The sequence below is a fragment of the Oryctolagus cuniculus genome, chromosome 17 (assembly GCF_051225735.1).
Source record: "Oryctolagus cuniculus isolate XC-2025 breed Fujian yellow rabbit chromosome 17, ASM5122573v1, whole genome shotgun sequence".
NCBI classification, from domain to species: Eukaryota; Metazoa; Chordata; class Mammalia; order Lagomorpha; family Leporidae; genus Oryctolagus; species Oryctolagus cuniculus.
Window position 1 is genome coordinate 23,348,612 of NC_142883.1, and position 17,777 is coordinate 23,366,388.

The window sequence follows — 17,777 nt, forward strand, 5'->3', positions numbered from 1 at the left end:
TCCCCACCGCGGGGTGCGAGCAAGCGCGGGCCCACCGCACGTGGGATGCCAGCATTGCAGGCGGCGGCCTTACCCACCGTGCCACAGCGCCGGCCCCGCCATGGCTGCCACTTCTTCTTCTTTTTTTTTTTTTAAAGATTTCGTTACTTATTTAAAAGTCAGAGTTACACAGAGAGGAGAGGCAGAGAGAGAGAGAGAGAGGGGTCTTCCATCCACTGGATCACTCCCTGAGTGGCCATAATGGCCGGAGCTGCGCCGATCCGAAGCCAGGAGCCAGAAGGGGTGTTTCTGCCCCCAGCGCCCCCGTTCTGAGTGCTGCTGCACCGCTGCCGTTGTAGGCCCGTGGCTTCTGTGCAGCTGCCCCGCCCGACGTCCTGGCCCGAAGCAGAGCACCCAGGCTCAGATGGCGCCCTCGTCTTTCCTTTACTGTTTATCAGACAGCAGCGCTGTTTCCTGGGAGGCGGGGCGAGTGGCAGGCAGGCCCCGCCCAGAGAAGCTGCTCCTCTGATTTCTGTCATCGAGGTGTTTCTGGAAGGGGGTCCCTGAGAAGGCAGCTGTTGTAGAGATAATGGGGGAGCCCTCACTCCAAGGTCGTTCTCTCTCCTCCTGGGGAGCCTGTAGCTGGAGTGAGGAGTGGGGAGTGTGGGGAGAGGCGCCAGCAGACCCCTGGCGGGCTGTGTGAGAGAACGGTGGCTCCATTGGCTGAGGCCCCTCTAATAGGGAGCACACAGCCCGCTGGAAGCCAGGGCGGATGTTTCCGTGGGAGCGTGCCCAGAGCAGGGGCGCCCTACAGCAGTCGGGCAGGCTGCAGCCCACACCACACTGGGGCCCGCGCTCGCCCCCACGTCCCAGGGGACGGAAGGTTTACTGGAGGACAGTACCCTCAGAAAAGTGCGCAAATACTGGGGGTGCATGTGGGCGCTGGTTCAAGTCCTGGCTGTTCCACTCCGCTATGGCCTGGGAAAGCAGTAGAAGATGGCCCAAGTCCTTGGGCCCCTGCACCTGCATGGGAGACCTGGAAGAAGCTCCTGGCTTCAGATCGGCGCAGCTCCAGCCTTTGCGGCCATTTGGAGAGTGAACCAGCGAATGGAAGACCTCTCCCCCTGACCCCCCGCCTCTGCCTTTCAAATAAATTTAAAAAAAAAAAAAAAAAAGGAAAGAAAGTGCACAAATCCCGAGGATACATCTGGGTTAATTCCCACAACATGAATGCAAGAGAGCTGGAGTTTGTGGGTTTTTACACGCTCTGGATCACCTGGAACAACCCAGCTGTGCGGGGGCCTGGCCGCTGACCTGTAACCACGGCCAGGTGTTGAGATCCAGGCATCTGGGGGCCGGTGTCTGACTTCAGGTGCGCCAGGGGCGGTTCAGAGTCGTGTCTCTGCTTTTCCCCAGGGAGAACCTGCCGAGCCGCTTCAAGTTTAAGGAGTACTGCCCCATGGTGTTCCGGAATCTCCGGGAAAGGTTTGGGATCGATGACCAGGACTACCAGGTACGAGGTGTCATGGCCAGCTCAGTGGGGTCCGGAAGCCCCAGAGCTGGTGGAGGAAAAAGCCTCCCCGCCCCCAGGCAGCCCTGCCTCCACCCAGTGCTGGGGGGTCACGGGGGGTGAGGGCCTTGCAGGCCCAGGCGGGAGAACCGGGGAGCCAAGGGCCTGTGGGAGCTGCTTCATTTTAGTCTGACGTCCCCAGTCTAGGCCGAAGAACCTCTCCTTCGTAGTTTGACTTAAGAAAGAGTTGTTGCCAGCGAGAGATGAGGCCTCTTAAAGCAGATAAGCCAGATAGACAAGGACAACCGCAAGGGTAGTGTCACCTCCTGCCAGGTATGAGTGTCACCTCGCCAACTCCTCCCCTCTCCTGGTGGTGGGAGGCGGGTAGGCCTGGCAGGCCTGGCAGGCCAGCGCCGCCTCTGGGGGCACGGAGGCCGTCGGCTGTTGGGAGTCCGTCCCGGGTCGGGGTGTTTGGGTCTGGCTGAGTCCACCCGTGACGCGTCTCCCCCGAACACTTCTCCTTGGGCCCTCTGACCCCGAAGGCGAAGCCTGGGGCTGAAGGTGGGAGAGTTCCCACTTGAGCTGTGAGAACACCCGGCCAGTGGCCTGGGGGCAGAATTGCCACAGCGCGGGAGTCTCCTCTCCCTCTTGCCTGCACCCTGCTCCACGGCCAGGGTGAGGATCCTTGCCCAGGAGCTTGGGGGGCGGGGCGGGGGAGGAGAGGAGGGGGAGAGCCAGGAAAGTCCCTCCAGCTGCCCTAAGCTGCATCCTGAGCTGAGGGGAGCCCCGCGAACTTGCCGCCGCTGCAGCCCCTCCCCTGGGCTGTCTGACCACATCTCCCCAAGTCCACATTCTGTCTCTAGTAGCCTTGTGGGCAGCCACCTGCGACCATGCCCAGGACTGAGGTGAGGGCGAGGGCGGTTGGCCTTCCTGGCTGCAGGTGTGACCCACAGCGGGCCGGGCTGGGCTGGGCGCTCAGCCACATGGCCTGGCCAGGGTTTCTGGATCTGAAGCTGCTCCTTGGAGGTGGCGCCCCTACGAGGGTGGTGCTGCTGCTGGCTCCTGCAGGCGGCGTGTCTGGGAGCAGGTCGTCATGGGTCCCCACAGCCTTGCCTCCCCAAGGTCATGGCTGGTATCCTCTTGGCTGACTCAGTGTCCCCCGCCTTCCTCTTGAGCCTCCGTTGCTCTCGGGTCCTGATGGGAGCGGGGCTCGAGGGGGAGCAGGGACACCAGCGAAGCCCCCACGACGGGAGCTGTGGCGAGGAGCAGTGTGCTGGGCGGGGACGAGGGCCAAGCTCCTGCCTTGGCCAGCGTCTTCCAGCGGCAGCGTAGGCACAGGGAAGAGAGGTGACTGTGGACATCGCTGCTTCACACTGTTTAAAAAATATTTTATTTGGGCCGGCGACGCGGCTCAATAGGCTAATTCTCCACCTAGCGGCGCCGGCACACCGGGTTCTAGTCCCGGTTGGGGCGCCGGATTCTGTCCCGGTTGCCCCTCTTCCAGGCCAGCTCTCTGCTGTGGCCAGGGAGTGCAGTGGAGGATGGCCCAAGTGCTTGGGCCCTGCACCCATGGGAGACCAGGATAAGTACCTGGCTCCTGCCTTCGGATCAGCGCGGTGCGCCGGCCGCAGCACGCCGGCCACGGCGGCCATTGGAGGGTGAACCAACGGCAAAAGGAAGACCTTTCTCTCTATCTCTCTCTCTCACTGTCCACTCTGCCTGCCAAAAAATAAAAAATAAAATAAATATATTTTATTTGTATTTATTTAAAAGAGACAGATCTTCCAGCTTGCTGGTTCACTCCCCAAATGCCCCCAAACAGCTGGGGCTGGACCAGGCTGAAGCCAGGAGCCCAGAACTCAGTCCAGGTCTCCCACAGCGTGGGGGGAACACAAGCACCTGAACCGTCACCTGCTGCCTCCCAGGGTGCACTTTGACAGGAAGCTGGAATCGATAGTGGAGCCAGGACTTGAACCCGGGCTCTTAAGCCCTGTGTTAGCCACTATGCCTGAGGCCTCCTCCCCATCGTCACTGCTGCTGCTGTTTTTTTTCTTTTTAATTTTTATTTATTTTTTGAGAGGCGGAGTCTCAGACAGTGAGAGGGAGAGACAGAGAGAAAAATCTTCCCTCCGTTGGTTCACTCCCCAAATGGCCACAACGGCAGGAGCTGCGCAGATCCGAAGCCAGGGTCCAGATGCTTCCTGGTGTCCCATGCGGGTGCAAGGGCCCAAGCACTTGGGCCATCTTCCACTGCTTTCCCAGGCCACAGCACAACTGGATTGGAAGAGGAGCAGCCGGGACTAGAACCGTTGCCCATATGGGATGCCGGAGCCGCAGGTGGAGGATTAACCCACTGCACCATGGCGCTGGCCCCTGCTTTGTTTTTTAAAAAATTTACTTATTTGAAAGGCAGAGCAACAGAGAGAGAAAGAGAGGGAGAGGGAGAGAGAGAGAGAGAGAGAGAACTCTCTGCTGGTTCACTCCCCAAATGTCTACAACAGCTGGGGCTGGACCAGGCTGAAGTCAGGAGCCAGGGACTCCATCTGGGACTCCCACATGGCTGGCAGGGGCTCCTAGCGCTTGGGCCTTCATCTGCTACTTTCCCAGGCGCGTTAGCAGGCTGCTGGGTGGGAAGCAGAGCAGGCAGGACTCGAACCCCTGTTCCAGTACGATACGGGGTGCCGGCGTCACAGGTGTGCACCGCAGTGCGAGCCCCCGGTACTTCTTACGCTAGGCTCTCGCGGAGTTCCTGTCCTAAGCGTGTGGGTCAGCTTTCCGTGCCTACAGAAGAGAGACGCTGCTTAGGCCACAAGCGGGTTTACTTCAGCTCGTGATTTTGGAGTCTCGGAGCCCGCCGTCTGGGAGCCCTGTCGGTGTGGCGGCTGGTGAAGGCAGTGGCTGGGGGGCTGCGTGCCAAGGAGGGTCTGTGGCAAGCCGGGAAGAGCAGGAGGAGGCAGGGAGCGAGCTTGTCCCCCGTGTCCGTGCACCTCTCTTTTTAAAGCCGCCGTGGTTCAATCCCTGGGCCCGCACCCCAGCCATGCAAGCAGATCTACCCCTTCCCTGAGACCCCCACTGCAGATACCGCCGGGGCCTACCCCGCACCCGCAAAGTAGCATCCGCGTGAGACGCTGGGGTTTGCGTGTCCGCAGAGTGGGGAGCACCACTTCTTTGTCACCCCAGGAGGTGGGGAATCAGCTCTGGCTGCCTGCTGTGCTCAGCAGGGTGGCCCAGGGTCTCACCCACCCCAGGTCGCCTGCAGCCGCCACTGGCGGCGGGCTGGTGGTCGTGGGGGTCACTGTCTGGGGTCAGCATCCAGGGAAGCTCTCAGTCCTCCGCCTGCCCCAGCCTGGCACTGGGGCAGGTGGTGAGCGGCGACGCCTGACCCCTGGGGAAGGTTCAGGCGAGCTGGGAGCACGCCGTGGGGCAGGGGGAGATGCAGTCCCGGCCGGGGTGCTCTGTCCCCGTGGCGGTGGCCTGCAAGAGCTGCAGCCCACGAGAGAAGGCTCGGAGCCAGCCTTCCCCTCCCAAGAGCCGTGCTTGTGTCTCGGCCCCCAGAACTCGGTGACGCGCAGCGCCCCCATCAACAGCGACAGCCAGGGCCGCTGCGGCACGCGCTTCCTCACCACCTATGACCGCCGCTTCGTCATCAAGACTGTGTCCAGTGAGGACGTGGCCGAGATGCACAACATCTTAAAGAAATACCACCAGGTATGGTGAGTCCCAGGCTGGCAGGAGGGAGAGGGGAGCCCCTAGTGGGCTTCCCGGCTCTGTAACGGGGGTGGAGGGCCCTCTCTGGTGATGGTAGAGTCCTGTTCTCTAAGGGAGAGGAGGGGACATGTGGCTGCCGCTGGCTCAGGCCCCGTGGGACAGCTGTTTGTGGTCTGAGTGTGCACACCCTGGCCTCTGCCCCTTTCTTCTGGGAGAGTGGAACCTGTGACAGCGAGAGCAGGGGTCCCCGTCCTGAGCCATCCTGGGTCCTCAGTTCAGGGGCACTGAGGTGCAGTGGGGGAAATGGGTGGTGCTGGGGGCGTGGCGTGGGTACGGAGCCGCTCTCTTCTCCCAGACAGCGGGGTCCCAGCCCTGCCCCCGCGGCCCCTCGCAGCCTGCTGGCTCTCTCCCCCCTGGCTGGCAGAGGAGCTACAAGTCCTGCAGCGGGGTCCTCTTCTGGTCAGGTGGGGTCCCAGGAGCAGGAGCCCGGGGGGCTGTCTGTCCCCAGCTGTCTCCTCGCTCTGGCGTGCCAGGCCAGCCCGCCACTTCACAGGTCCCACGTGGAAACCAGCAGCCCGGAGCTGGGGATGCCAGGGAGCCAGCGGGCCTCTCCGCCCGGGCAGTACCCCGCCCACCCTGCCGCCCTCCCTCCTCTCCGTTCTAGTTCATAGTGGAGTGTCACGGCAACACGCTGCTGCCGCAGTTCCTGGGCATGTACCGCCTGACCGTGGATGGCATGGAGACCTACATGGTCGTCACCAGGAACGTGTTCAGCCACCGGCTCACTGTCCACCGCAAGTATGACCTCAAGGTAAGGCGCTCTGCCTCAGAGGGCTGTGACCCCCCACTTCCACTCAGCTGGGAAAGCTGGGGCCCCAGGTCGGCCTGGACAGGCGGCTGGAGTCGAAGAGCCACGTTCTCGCCGGGCCAAGGCTTCTGCAGGTCTGGCTGGCGGGGGCGAGGAGGCCCTGGAGCCCAGCAGAGCAGTAGTCGCACAGCCGCAGGTGCTCTGCAGCCCTGGCCCCCGTCCAGGCCCCTGCGGACTGATGGCACAAGTGCATTTCTCGACACGGAGAAGGACACATCTGTGGCTGTGAACCAGGATGCTCCGTTGTTTTTCAGCCTGGCCTTGTGACTTCGGTCACCTCACGCCAATGTCCGCTCCTCTCTTCTGTAGCCGCGTGGTTCCTTCCCGTTCCTGTGGGGCCTGTGCGCGTCCCCCCAGGACTTCCCTGCTGGCAGTCCTGCCTTCTCCACACCCCCGTTCCTCCCCCACCTAACTGCTTCCTACTTGTACTTTTTTCTTTTTAAAGCTTTATTTATTTGAAAGTCAGAGTTACACAGAGAGAGGAGAAGCAGAGAGAGAGAGGTCTTCCATTCATTGTTTCACTCCCCAATGAGAGAGAGAGAGAGAGAGAGAGAGAGAGAGAGGTCTTCCATTCATTGTTTCACTCCCCAATTGCCCACAATGGCCGGAGCTATGCCCATCCAAAGCCAGGAGCCAGGAGCTTCTTCCAGGTCTCCCACAAGGGTGCAGGGGCCCAACAACTTGGGCCATCTTCTACTGCTTTCCCAGGCCATAGCAGAGAACTGGATTGGAAGTGGAGCAGCTGGGTCTCGAACCAGCATCCATATGGGATGCCAGCACTGCAAGCGGTGGCTTTACCTGCTATGCCACAGCGCTGGCCCCTTACTTTTTTAAAAATATATATATTTATTTTTATTTATTTGATACGCAGAGTGGCAGAGAGAGGGAAAGACAGAAAGAAAGAGATCTTCCATCTGCTGATGCACTCCCCAAAAGGCCACAGAGCTAGGGCTGCATCAGGCTGAAACCAGGAGCCCAGAACTCTATCCAGGTCTCCCCACATGGGTGGCAGGGGACCAAGCACTTGGGCCATTTTCTGCTGCTTTCCTGGACACATTAGCAGGGAGCTGGATCAGAAGCAGAACAGCCGGGCCTCTCACTGGTGCTCATACGGCATGCAGGCATCGTGCGCACGGTTAACCCACTCGCCACACGCCCGCGTCCTCCCACTTCTGAGCTCAGCCACTTCTTCCAGGAAGCGGGCCGCGGCCCCGGCCACTGCCCCTGCACGCTCTCAGCGTCCTGTTTGCTTGCACCTCTCAGCACCGCGGCAATGCGTGAATCACCGCCGCTCAGTGCCAGCTCCCTTGCTGGAAGGAGAGTTCCCTGCGGGCTGGGGCGGAGTCTCCAGGGTGGTCCTGTTCACCGGGCCCTGCCACGTGGGCGGCAGGCAGGGCCCTCAGGTGGGCTGGGGCAGTGGGAGGAGAAGTGGCCGCCTCCCGTGAGCTTCATTTCATCCGCGAGCTGTCCCAGGAGATGGGGCGCGCTGCTGGGAGTCGCCTGGACTGGATGTCTCTTGATGGCCCTTACTCTTTCAGGGTTCCACCGTTGCCAGGGAAGCCAGCGACAAGGAGAAGGTACACTGGAGCCGAGCATGGTGGGAGGGTCGCGTGGAGCCAGAAACACCTGCCCTCAGCCGTCCTGCCCCTCCGCCTCCGCTGCCCCCTACCCAGCTCCCAGACGTGGTCTGTCACCGTGAAATGCTCTGTGTGGCAAGCACCCACTTGCTCCCGGCCTGGGCCTTTTGCCCGTGCCCTCGCCGGGGGCTTCAGGGCCCTGCAGGGACAGAGGCTCCATCGCAGACTCCAGTCTGAAGCTGCCCGTGGCTGCCCGAGTCCAGGGTGGCCGAGGCCCAGCAGGGAAGGGTCGTTTTGGGCAGACCTCACTCTCAGACACATACGGCAAATCTGCCCGCCCTGCCCACCCCACGCCTTTGCTTCCAGGCCGGGCACCTGTGGGCCATACACCTTCCCCTTTCCGGGCGCTGTCCACGCCCTTCCCCCCAGCCTGACGTGGTTTGCTCTTCCAGGCCAAGGACTTGCCCACGTTCAAAGACAATGACTTCCTCAACGAGGGGCAGAAGCTGCACGTGGGGGAGGAGAGCAAGAAGAACTTCCTGGAGAAGCTGAAGCGGGACGTGGAGGTACTCCCCTGGTGCAGGGCTCTAACCCTAGGGGAAGCGGAACCCGCTGCCCCCGGGAGTGCAGAGCGAGCGAGGGTGGCGGGCGAGCGGCGCCTCCAGCGAGCACCTCAGCCAGGGCACGGGACTGGTGCTTTGGGGTCACTGCTGGTGCCCCGGGCCTCTGATTCGGGTCACAGTGCTTCCTCCCGACTCGTCCAGGATCCAGGTCGGCACACTCACACTTCCTCTCCAGAGCTGGTCCTGGAGTGGCAGGGCCATCTCTCCGCTCCTCAGAGTGGTGGGAAACCAGCTGCTGAGGCCCCCAGCCAGGGGGCTCCGTGGCCCAGGCTCCCTGGACCCAGAGCCTGCCCGGGGCGCCTCGGAAGCACGGCCACCAAGCGGCCACTGTGCCGTCCCGGCCGCCCCGCCCCGGGCCCTATTCTTTAATGAACTGGGAGTCTGTCTGCTCATTAAAACCAAACTCTACAAACTTTAAAAATGACTATTTTAAAAATTTTTGTTAAAATGTATACTGCATAACAATATTTATCATCGTAACCTTTCTTTTTAAAGATTTATTTTTATGTATTTGAAAGTACAGAAAGACAGGGAGAAACAGAGAGAGAAGCCTTTTTTTAAGGATTTATTTACTTATTTAAAAGGCAGAGTTACAGAGGCAGAGAGAGACAGAGGTCTTCCATCCGCTGGTTCACTTCCCAGATGGCCGCAACGGCCGGAGCTGTGCTGATCTGAAGCCTGGAGGCAGGAGCTTCTTCCAGGTCTCCCAAGTGGGTGCGGGGGCCCAAGCACTTGGGCCATCCTCCACTGCTTTCCCAGGCCATAGCAGAGAGCTGGACTAGAAGTGGAGCAGCCGGGACTCGAGCCAGTGCCCATATGGGATGCCGGCATTGCAGGCGGCCACTTTACCCGCTATGCCACAGTGCTGGCCCCTGGAGAATTCTTACATCCACTGCTTTACTCCCCAAATTGGTGTAGCAGCCAGGGCTGGGCCAGGCCAAAGCCGGGAGCTAGGAGCTTCATCTGAGTCTCCCACGGGGGTAAAGGGGCCCAAGGACTTGGACGGTCCTCCACTGCCTTCCCAGGCACATTAGCAGAGAGCTGGATTGGAAATGGAGCAGCTGGGACTCAAACCAGGACCCACATGGGATGCTGCTGGCGTTATAAGTGTTGGCTTTACCTGCTGCGCCACAGTGTTGTCCCCTGTAACCTTTTTTCTTTGGACAGGCAGAGTTAGACAGTGAGAGAGACAGAGAGAAAGGTCTTCCTTTTCCATTGGTTCACCCCCAAAATGACTGCTACGGCTGGTGCACTGTGCTGATCCGAAGCCAGGAGCCAGGTGCTTCTCCTGGTCTCCCATGGGGTGCAGGGCCCAAGCACTTGGGCCATCCTCCACTGCCTTCCCGGGCCACAGCAGAGAGCTGGACTGGAAGAGGAGCAACCAGGACAGAATCTTGCTCCCTGACCGGGACTAGAACCTGGGGTGCTGGCACCACAGGCGGGATTAGCCTAGTGAGCTGCTGTGCCAGTCTCCTGTAACCATTTTTAAATGGTTACAATTCAAGGGCATTAAATACAGTGTGTTTTGTTTTTGTTTTTTTTTTTTTTGTTTTTGTTTTTGAAAGAAAAAAGGAGAGGAGAGAGAGATCCCTCCCATCTGCCGGTTCACTCCCAAATGGCCCAAACGGCCTGAAGTCAGGAGCCAGGTGGCAGGGCTGCGAGCCCCTGGGCCATCTTGCACTGCTTTCCCATTGGGTGCATCAGCAGGGAGCTGGATTGGAAATGGAACAGCCAGGACCTGAACCAGCGCCCACAGGGGATGCTGGCGTTTTGGGCAGCGGCTTAACCCGCTGCACCACTGCACCACAGCGCCAGCCCAAGCACATTCATACTGTTGAGCAGCCGTGGTCACCGTCTCTGAGCTTTTTCAGAAACTTTTTCTGAAATTTTGTATCCATTAAACCACCAGCTCAGCTTCTCCCTCCCTGAGCCCCTGACCCCATCATTCTACTTTCTGTCTCTGAAATTAACTTCCCCGGGAGCCTCAGGTGAGTGATCCATGTGGTGGATGACTTGTGACCACGGCCTTATTTCACTTAGCATGGCGTCCCCGGAGTTCATTCAAGCTGTGGCCTATGTCAGAGTTACACAGAGAAGGAAGGAGAGGCAGAGCGAGAGAGATCTTCCATCCGCTGGTTCACTCCCCAATTGGCTGCAATGGCTGGAGCTGTGCCAATCAGGAGCCAGGAGCCTCTACCAAGTCTCCCACATGGCTACAGGGGCCCAAGCACTTGGGCCATCCTCCACTGCTTTCCCAGGCCATAGCAGAGAGCTGGACTGGAAGTGGAGCAGCCGGGTCTTGAACCAGTGCCCATATGGGATGCCGGCACTGAAGGCAGTGGCTTTACCTGCTACACCACAGAGCTGGCCCCTCGTTCCCCTTCTTAAGGCTGAATAATACTCTGTGTGTTTCGCATTGATCTGGCAGTAGACACTGGGTGTGGCTGGCAGGGTTCCCCTGAGAAACGGAACCAGCAGGTGTATTAGAAACCTCTGCAGAGAGGATGAGGAATTGGCTCGGGGGATTGTGGGGATGACAAGATCTGCTGCTGGCCAGCTGGGGCCCGGTGCCCAGCATCTGTCCATCCATCGGTCCGGCCAGCCGGCAAGTGGAAGCGTCCTCTTCCTCACTGGAGGGAGGAGGACTTCTGCCCGGTGCTGCGGGCTCAGGTCTGCCTGGATGTGGCTGAGGGCGCTGGAGGCCGGCTTCACCGTTAGGTACGCTGGAATGCCAGCCCGCCACTGCCGTCCGTCCTGGGTTGTTTCATACCCTAGCTCTTCTCCACGTCGTGAAAGCCCAGGCGAGGAGACCTGGTGACTGTCCCGGGCACAGCACTCGGTGAGGCGTTCCAAGGGCATCCCAGGGTGCAGGCGTGGGCTGCCACGTTCTCGCCCCACTCCACGTGACCGCTTTTGGCCCTCAGGGACAGGGCGAGGATGTTGGCTGGCCCTGGCCGCCCTTCATAGGGGTGCTCCTCAGAACCTGAGGGAGAAATTCTTTTTCTCTGAGATTTATTTATTTATTTGAAAGAGACAGAGATCTTTCATCTACTGGTTTACTCCCCAAATGGCCTCAACAGTCAGGGCTGGGCCAGGCCAAAGTCAGGAGCCAGGAACTCCATCCAGGTCTCCCACACAGATGGCAGGGACCAAAGTACTTGGGCCATCCTCTGCTGCCTTCCCAGGCGCATTAGCGTGGAGCTGGATCAGAAGCAGGAAAGCCGGGATTCAGCTGGCCTCCAACGTGGGATGTGGGACAGAGCCCACCCCTGCAGGTTTTTTTTTTTTTTATATTTTATTTATTTGAAAGGCGGAGTTAGAGACAGAGAGAGAGAGGTCTTCCATCCACTGGTTCACTCCCCAGATGGTAGCAACGGGTGGAGCTGGGCCGATCCAAACCGAGGAGCCAGGAGCTTCTTCCCTGTCTCCCATGCGGGTGCAGGGGCCTAAGGACTTAGGCTATCTTTTGCTACTTTCCTGGGCCACAGCCAGGGCATGATGGGAAGTGCAGCAGTTGGGACACCAGCTGGTGTCCATAAGGAATGCCGGCTCTGCAGGCAGACTTAAGTTCATTAGGCTACAGCGCCACCCTGCAGTTTCTTTCTTCCTTTTTTTCTTTTTTTAAGATTTATTTATTTATTTGAAAGTCAGAGTTAACACAGAGAGAGGAGGCAGGGAGAGAGAGAGAGGTCTTCCTTCCGCTGGTTCACTCCCCAAATGGCGTAACAGCTGGAGCTGCACTTATCTGAAGGCAGGAGCCAAGAGCTTCCTCCCGGTCTTCCATGTGGGCACAGGAGCCCAAATGGGATGCCAGCACTGCAGGCCAGGGCGTTAACCCACTGTGCCACAGCACCGCCCCGCAGTTTCTTGAACATTGCCCATGACCTCGAATTAGAAGCGTTTCACTTTGCAACCTACACACACACACACACACACACACACACACACACACACACAGCTGAACGACCCTGCGCCCCTACTTCACGCAGTGCACTGATGTTTTCTTCGTTTTATCTGTTGAGTGATCACAATAATAAAACCTGAGTGCCGCCCAGTGCCTTGAGCTTAGGCTCAGTGGTTGGTTGGAGACTCGCGGTGCAGTGGACGCCGCCACACTGGGTCTGCGTCTCCCGGGGCGCGCATCCCGCCGTCTCCGCCAGGCCTCCGTGGTCAGCGTTCCAGGCGGGTCCCTCTGCCCTGGCGTCGGCCCCCACAGCCCCGGCGCCCGCCTAGGCTTAGCCCTGTCCTATCAGGGAGGCGAGTGGCAAGGGGTGCGGCGCGCCGCCGCCCCGTAACCGCCGCCTCCCCGCCTGTCCGTGCCCCGCCCTAGTTCCTGGCGCAGCTGAAGATCATGGACTACAGCCTGCTGGTGGGCATCCATGACGTGGACCGGGCGGAGCAGGAGGAGATGGAGGTGGAGGAGCGCGCGGAGGACGAGGAGTGCGAGAACGACGGCGTGGGCGGCGCGCTGCTCTGCTCCTACGGCACCCCTCCCGACAGCCCCGGCAACCTGCTCAGCGCGCCCCGCTTCTTCGGCCCCGGGGAGTTCGATCCCTCTGTGGACGTGTACGCCATGAAAAGCCATGAAAGTGAGTAGGAGCTGCCCCGCGCGGCTCGCTGCGTGGACAGCCGTGTGTGGGCCTGAGCCTCTTCCTGGAGTCCCCACCGGTAACTTGGGCCCTGGTGCTGCCCCTCTGCCAGGTGTGGTCCCTTCTGGTGCGGGGATGGACAAAACGGGGTAGCCTCGGAAAGGGGGAGGGTCTGAGCGGCCTCTCCCAGGGCTGGGGGTGGGGGCCAGCTGCTTCCTGCCTCCCCCTGCCACTGCGCCCTCCCGCCAGGTGCCCCCAAGAAGGAGGTCTATTTCATGGCCATCATCGACATCCTCACGCCGTACGACGCTAAGAAGAAAGCTGCACACGCCGCCAAGACGGTGAAGCACGGGGTGAGTCTTCCCTTGCCCGGGGCCAGCTGAGGGCAGGGGGCCTGCACTGGCCCTCCCTGGCCTGGGCCCGGGGCTCGCAGGCCCCACTCTTCCTGCCTGCCTTCCTGCCTCCCACACTGCGCCACTGCCTGCCTGGGCCCCCAGGGCCCTTTCCCCCTGGGGCTGTGCTCAGGAGACCCCCACCGCTGCCGCTGCTGCTCCCCCCACTTCCCCGGGAGCCAAGCCTCTGCTCCCCGTCCCCTCACCCCCGCCTTTCAGCTGCCCTACCTGGTGGGGGGAGCAGGGGAGGGGTCAGCTCCACACCGAGGTCCGGCTCCCCCTGGCAGGGCATCCTCACCTCTGGCCAAGGAACTGACCCCAGTCGTGTGTTACAGGCGGGGGCTGAGATCTCGACTGTGAACCCTGAGCAGTACTCCAAACGCTTCAACGAGTTCATGTCCAACATCCTGACATAGTTACCTTCTGCCTGCGGCCAGAGCCAGAGAGCCGGATGTGGGGGCTGGAGCGGGAGCACGGGGCTAGGTGGGAGGGTGGGGAGCACAGCTGGGGGTCGGGAGGCCTTTCCCAAGGAGACTGCAGCCTGTGACACCAAGAGAGCCCAGCTGGGGCGGAGGGGACGTGCTGCGTGTGCACCTGCTCGCAGGGCGCGACCTTCCCCTCTGCTTACTCCCGACCTGCCCCCCACCATTTGACCCGAGCTAAAAGGGGCTTCCTTTTTGGTACCTTGTAGCCTTGTAAGATACCTGGGAGCCAGAGACAAAACTTCCCGGTTTATTGAGGGTTTGTTTCTAGAATTTCGTGGCTCCATGTTTGCTATTTATAATGATGTAAGTCATCACCCTGCCCCCCCACCCCCAGCTCCCAGTTCGATTCAGTTACAGAGGCCTCGGACTGAGCCAGCACAGAGGCCCCCGGGAGGGAGGGACCTGCTGCGGAGGCTCTGGGCTGGGTGGCCGCCTGGAGGGCCCTGCGCCGTCTCCTCTGCCTCAGACCCCAGTGACATGTTGAGTGCCCCCTTCATCCTGTCCTCCCAGAGGAGCACTGCAGCTGAGCCCCGGGCCTCTCGGATCAGGATCAGAGACCTGCAGGGAAGGTCGGGGCAGCCGTGGCTCGAGGACAGCTGGTTCCAGACCTCCGTGGCTGTCACCCGAGCCCGGGCTTCCTTGGCGCCTGGAGTTTGGGCTCCTCTCTGTCAAGCCTGCCTCCCGCTGGGTTCCAAGCAACCAGAAAGCACCTGGGATGCACCAGGACCCTCGGGGGAGGCCCCGGAAGTGATGAGTATCAGATGAGCTTTCTGTGCCCTCCACTCGCGTCCTCCCCTGCTCCCAGGCGCCACCTCTGCTGAGCTTGGGGCAGCTCTGCAGACACCGCCCGAGCCCCAGGACCGCCAGGGAGGCGCCGGGCATCGTCCTGCAGTCACGGCCAGCGAGGCCCCCTCGGCCTTGGAGTGTGGCGCCCAGGCTTCTGCGTCTCTGTGACCCAGGAGAGCCACCGTGGAAGCTTTTGTGTGAGTGTGACCTTGACCCCGGACTGCAGCAGATCTGCACCCCTCTGGCAGGAGCTCGCCCACCTTCAGCGCCTGCCACCCAGGCTCCGGACTGCACTGCCGTGTCATCCCGCTGCCCTCGGCGGTGTGGTGCAGTGGGGAGAGGAAGCTGCGGGGGGCTGGGGGTGCATCCTGCGTCTCCTCCCCCACAGCAGGCGCTGGGGATTTGGGGTGAGATGGGATCAAACTTGTAGATAACCCTGCAGGTGTGAAGGTGGCTCGTGGCACGTTTGGAAGGAATAGGTGGGTTTCTGGTGGCCCCCACCACACTGGCCCAGCTCAGCCTGGGGGGCAGGAGCAACATGGGAGCCCTGCCCGCAGCAGCTATGTCCAGAAAGAGCAGAGACGGCATTCCTGGGCTTGGACTTCCTGGGGCTGCCAGCTTCAGGGGGACCCTTCTGGAAGGCAGAAACCACTGCCGCAAGACCACCACGTGGCCTGTGGGACAACTCGGGACCTGGCTCGTGGGGAAAACCGACTTGAGCCAGGAGACGGGTCTGTGGGACGAACGTTCAGACTCAGCTTTCCCCCATCTGGTGATCAAGAATGGGACTGTGGATCTGCTCCCGGTCAGGCCCGGCATCCCCGCGGCTCCTCCGCCGGGCAGCGGGCCCTCGCCGTCACATCTGCCAAGCGTTAACAAGCTTCGTGGCTACAGACGCTAGCGGGCGTCTCACCCCTTTGACCTTGAGGTTCGTCATCGTCATTGTTCGGTATATTGTTTACATTTTGAGAGGCAGCATTCGGTTTCACGTGCTCTTTCTGGTTTTCTGACAGTATTGTTGATTGGGTCGCAACATTTGAGCTGTGGCTTGGTGGGTTTTAGATTTATTTTTTAAAGGTCATTTTCTGTGCTATCTTCAAAACTTTGGGTCTGGCCCTCTGATTCCTTTGGCGTTCACGTTGAAAAGCTATTTATCTTGCTGTGTCCAAGTTTTCTTCCGCTTCCTCTGACGTGATGCTGTTCTACTAGACTTGCAGGCCCAGCGAGGGGCAGCGAACCGGTCCCCGCCCCTAGCTCTGTCCCTGTCGTCCTCCCACCACCCCCGTTCTGGGCAGAAGGTGTGCCAGGAAGCAGCTCCCCCACCTCACCGCCGGGGCCCTGTGAAAGAGCTAGGCGGCCTCGTGGCATCCCAGAATCTTTTTGGGTCCCCAAGAACAAAGGTTTAACAAGGATGTGACAGGTGAGGCATGGGTGGGGATAAGAGCAGGGTTCTTCTCCCAGCCCCTCGCCCTGCCACTTCCGGAGTAGCATCCAGTGGCAACTTCCCTCGTCCCCAGCCAGCAGACCACTAGGTGAAGGCCTCTGGCCCTTGTTCCTGTCGGACAACCAGCGGGTCTCCAGGTCCCTGCACCAGCTCCTTCCCTGCCCCCTGCATGGGGGCCTGGGGTGCTGGGGAGCCAGCAGTCCCAGGAGCACGCGTGGAAGCAGTGCTCATCTCTCCGTATCTAGCTCAGGGGTTACAGGTCTGTGGCAGGTGTCGCGAGTCGCCGGGGCTGTGCTCGGTGGCACTGCGCAGGCTCCCACCACAGGCAGCTCTTCCGCCTCTTCTTCCTCCACTTCCTCCTCTGGCCTGCGCTGCAGGCCTCACACAGGTCTCCTGGGAGTGCTCAGGTGAGACTGGACTCCTGTCCCGTGACTCCCCTCTCGGGCCTGTGGCGGCCGCCCCAGGGAGGTAGACGGAAGACCAGGACTTCCGCCCTGCCACTTGTTGTTACCAGTTCAGCTTGGGAGAGAGCCTCTCCAGCATCTGAGCGGGTCGGTGCCGGTGCCGGTGCTGGGGGCCGGGAGGAACGGACCCCTTCCTGGCCTAATGCGGGGAGGCCATCCTCAAAGGGAAAACAGATGACCGCCTCCAACCTACCAGCCACCTGCAGGGGGCAGAGCCTGGCCCCCAGGGGAAGAGCGGATGCTGCAGGACCCAGGAAGGAGCCTGGGAGCCCCCTGCCCACACCCAGCACTGCAGTCACCAGATGCGACGGGAGCAGGAGCAGCCACAGCCCCACCACGCGTGCGACTTCTCCATTCCCCACGGCAATTTCCATTTTTTAAATAGGAATTTTCGACCCCCTGTGCTTGTCTAACGTCTGCGCTAAACAGTTCGAGACTCTTGTTACAGTTTCCAAATGCATGCATGTGAAGATGAAATCTCCAACCCGAGGAAAAATAAAACGGAAACGGCTTTGTGTACACCTCGCCTGTGTCCTTTGGAAATGAGTGGTGGGTTTTTTGCTTTCAGAATGGAAAGGTTTTGGTTCCAGTTTTAAAGGAGATTTGGGCTAATCCATGTACAGTGTGCATTTGGAGAAAACAGGCTGTCAGTAACCCCATTTTTTTTTTTTTTTTTTGATAGGCAGAGTTAGAGAGAGAGAAAGGTCTTCCTTCCATTGGTTCACTCCCCTAATGGCTGCTACAGCCAGTGCTGCGCCGATCCGAAGCCAGGAGCCAGGGGCTTCCTCCTGGTCTCCGATGCAGGTGCAGGGCCCAAGCACTTGGGCCATCCTCCACTGCCTTCCTGGGCCACAGCAGAGAGCTGGCCTGGAAGAGGAGCAACCGGGACAAAATCCGGTGCCCCAACCAGGACTAGAACCCGGGGTACCTGCGCCGCAGGTGGAGGATTAGCCTAGTGAGCCGTGGCACCGGCCAGTAACCCCATCTTTAATGCAGTTAGCAGTGGTTAAGATCACAGCCCAGGGGCCAGCGCTGTGCTGCAGCAGGTAAAGCCACCGCTTGTGACACTGGCATCCCATATGGGTGCTGGTTCGTGTCCTGGCTGCTCCACTTCCGGTCCAGCTCTCTGCTAATGCACCTGGGAAAGCAGTGGAGGATGACCCAAGTCTTTGAGCCCCTGTACCCCCGTGGGAAACCTGGATGAAACTCCTGGCTTTGGCCTGGCCTAGCCATGGCTGTTGTGGGCATTTGGGGAGTGAACCAGTGGATGGAAGATCTGTCTCTCCCTACTCTGGCTTTCAAATAAATCAATCACAGCCCTGGGCCCAACTGCTGTTAGCTGTCATTTGCCA

General features: G+C 60.3%; 1 protein-coding gene across 2 annotated transcripts in view; it reads left to right on the plus strand.

Moving 5' to 3' along the window:
• Positions 1-16,944, plus strand: part of PIP4K2B (phosphatidylinositol-5-phosphate 4-kinase type 2 beta) — a 32,751-nt gene extending 15,807 nt beyond the window's left edge. For both annotated transcript variants that reach the window (XM_008271389.5, XM_070060800.2), the window contains exons 3-10: positions 1,396-1,492; positions 5,045-5,197; positions 5,862-6,008; positions 7,604-7,642; positions 8,095-8,208; positions 12,596-12,854; positions 13,104-13,207; positions 13,582-16,944. In XM_008271389.5, the coding sequence (XP_008269611.3) occupies positions 1,396-1,492; positions 5,045-5,197; positions 5,862-6,008; positions 7,604-7,642; positions 8,095-8,208; positions 12,596-12,854; positions 13,104-13,207; positions 13,582-13,662 (994 nt within the window). In that variant the 3' untranslated portion in view covers positions 13,663-16,944. The remainder of the gene's footprint in view (positions 1-1,395; positions 1,493-5,044; positions 5,198-5,861; positions 6,009-7,603; positions 7,643-8,094; positions 8,209-12,595; positions 12,855-13,103; positions 13,208-13,581) is intronic.
• The last annotated feature ends 833 nt before the right edge of the window (positions 16,945-17,777 follow it).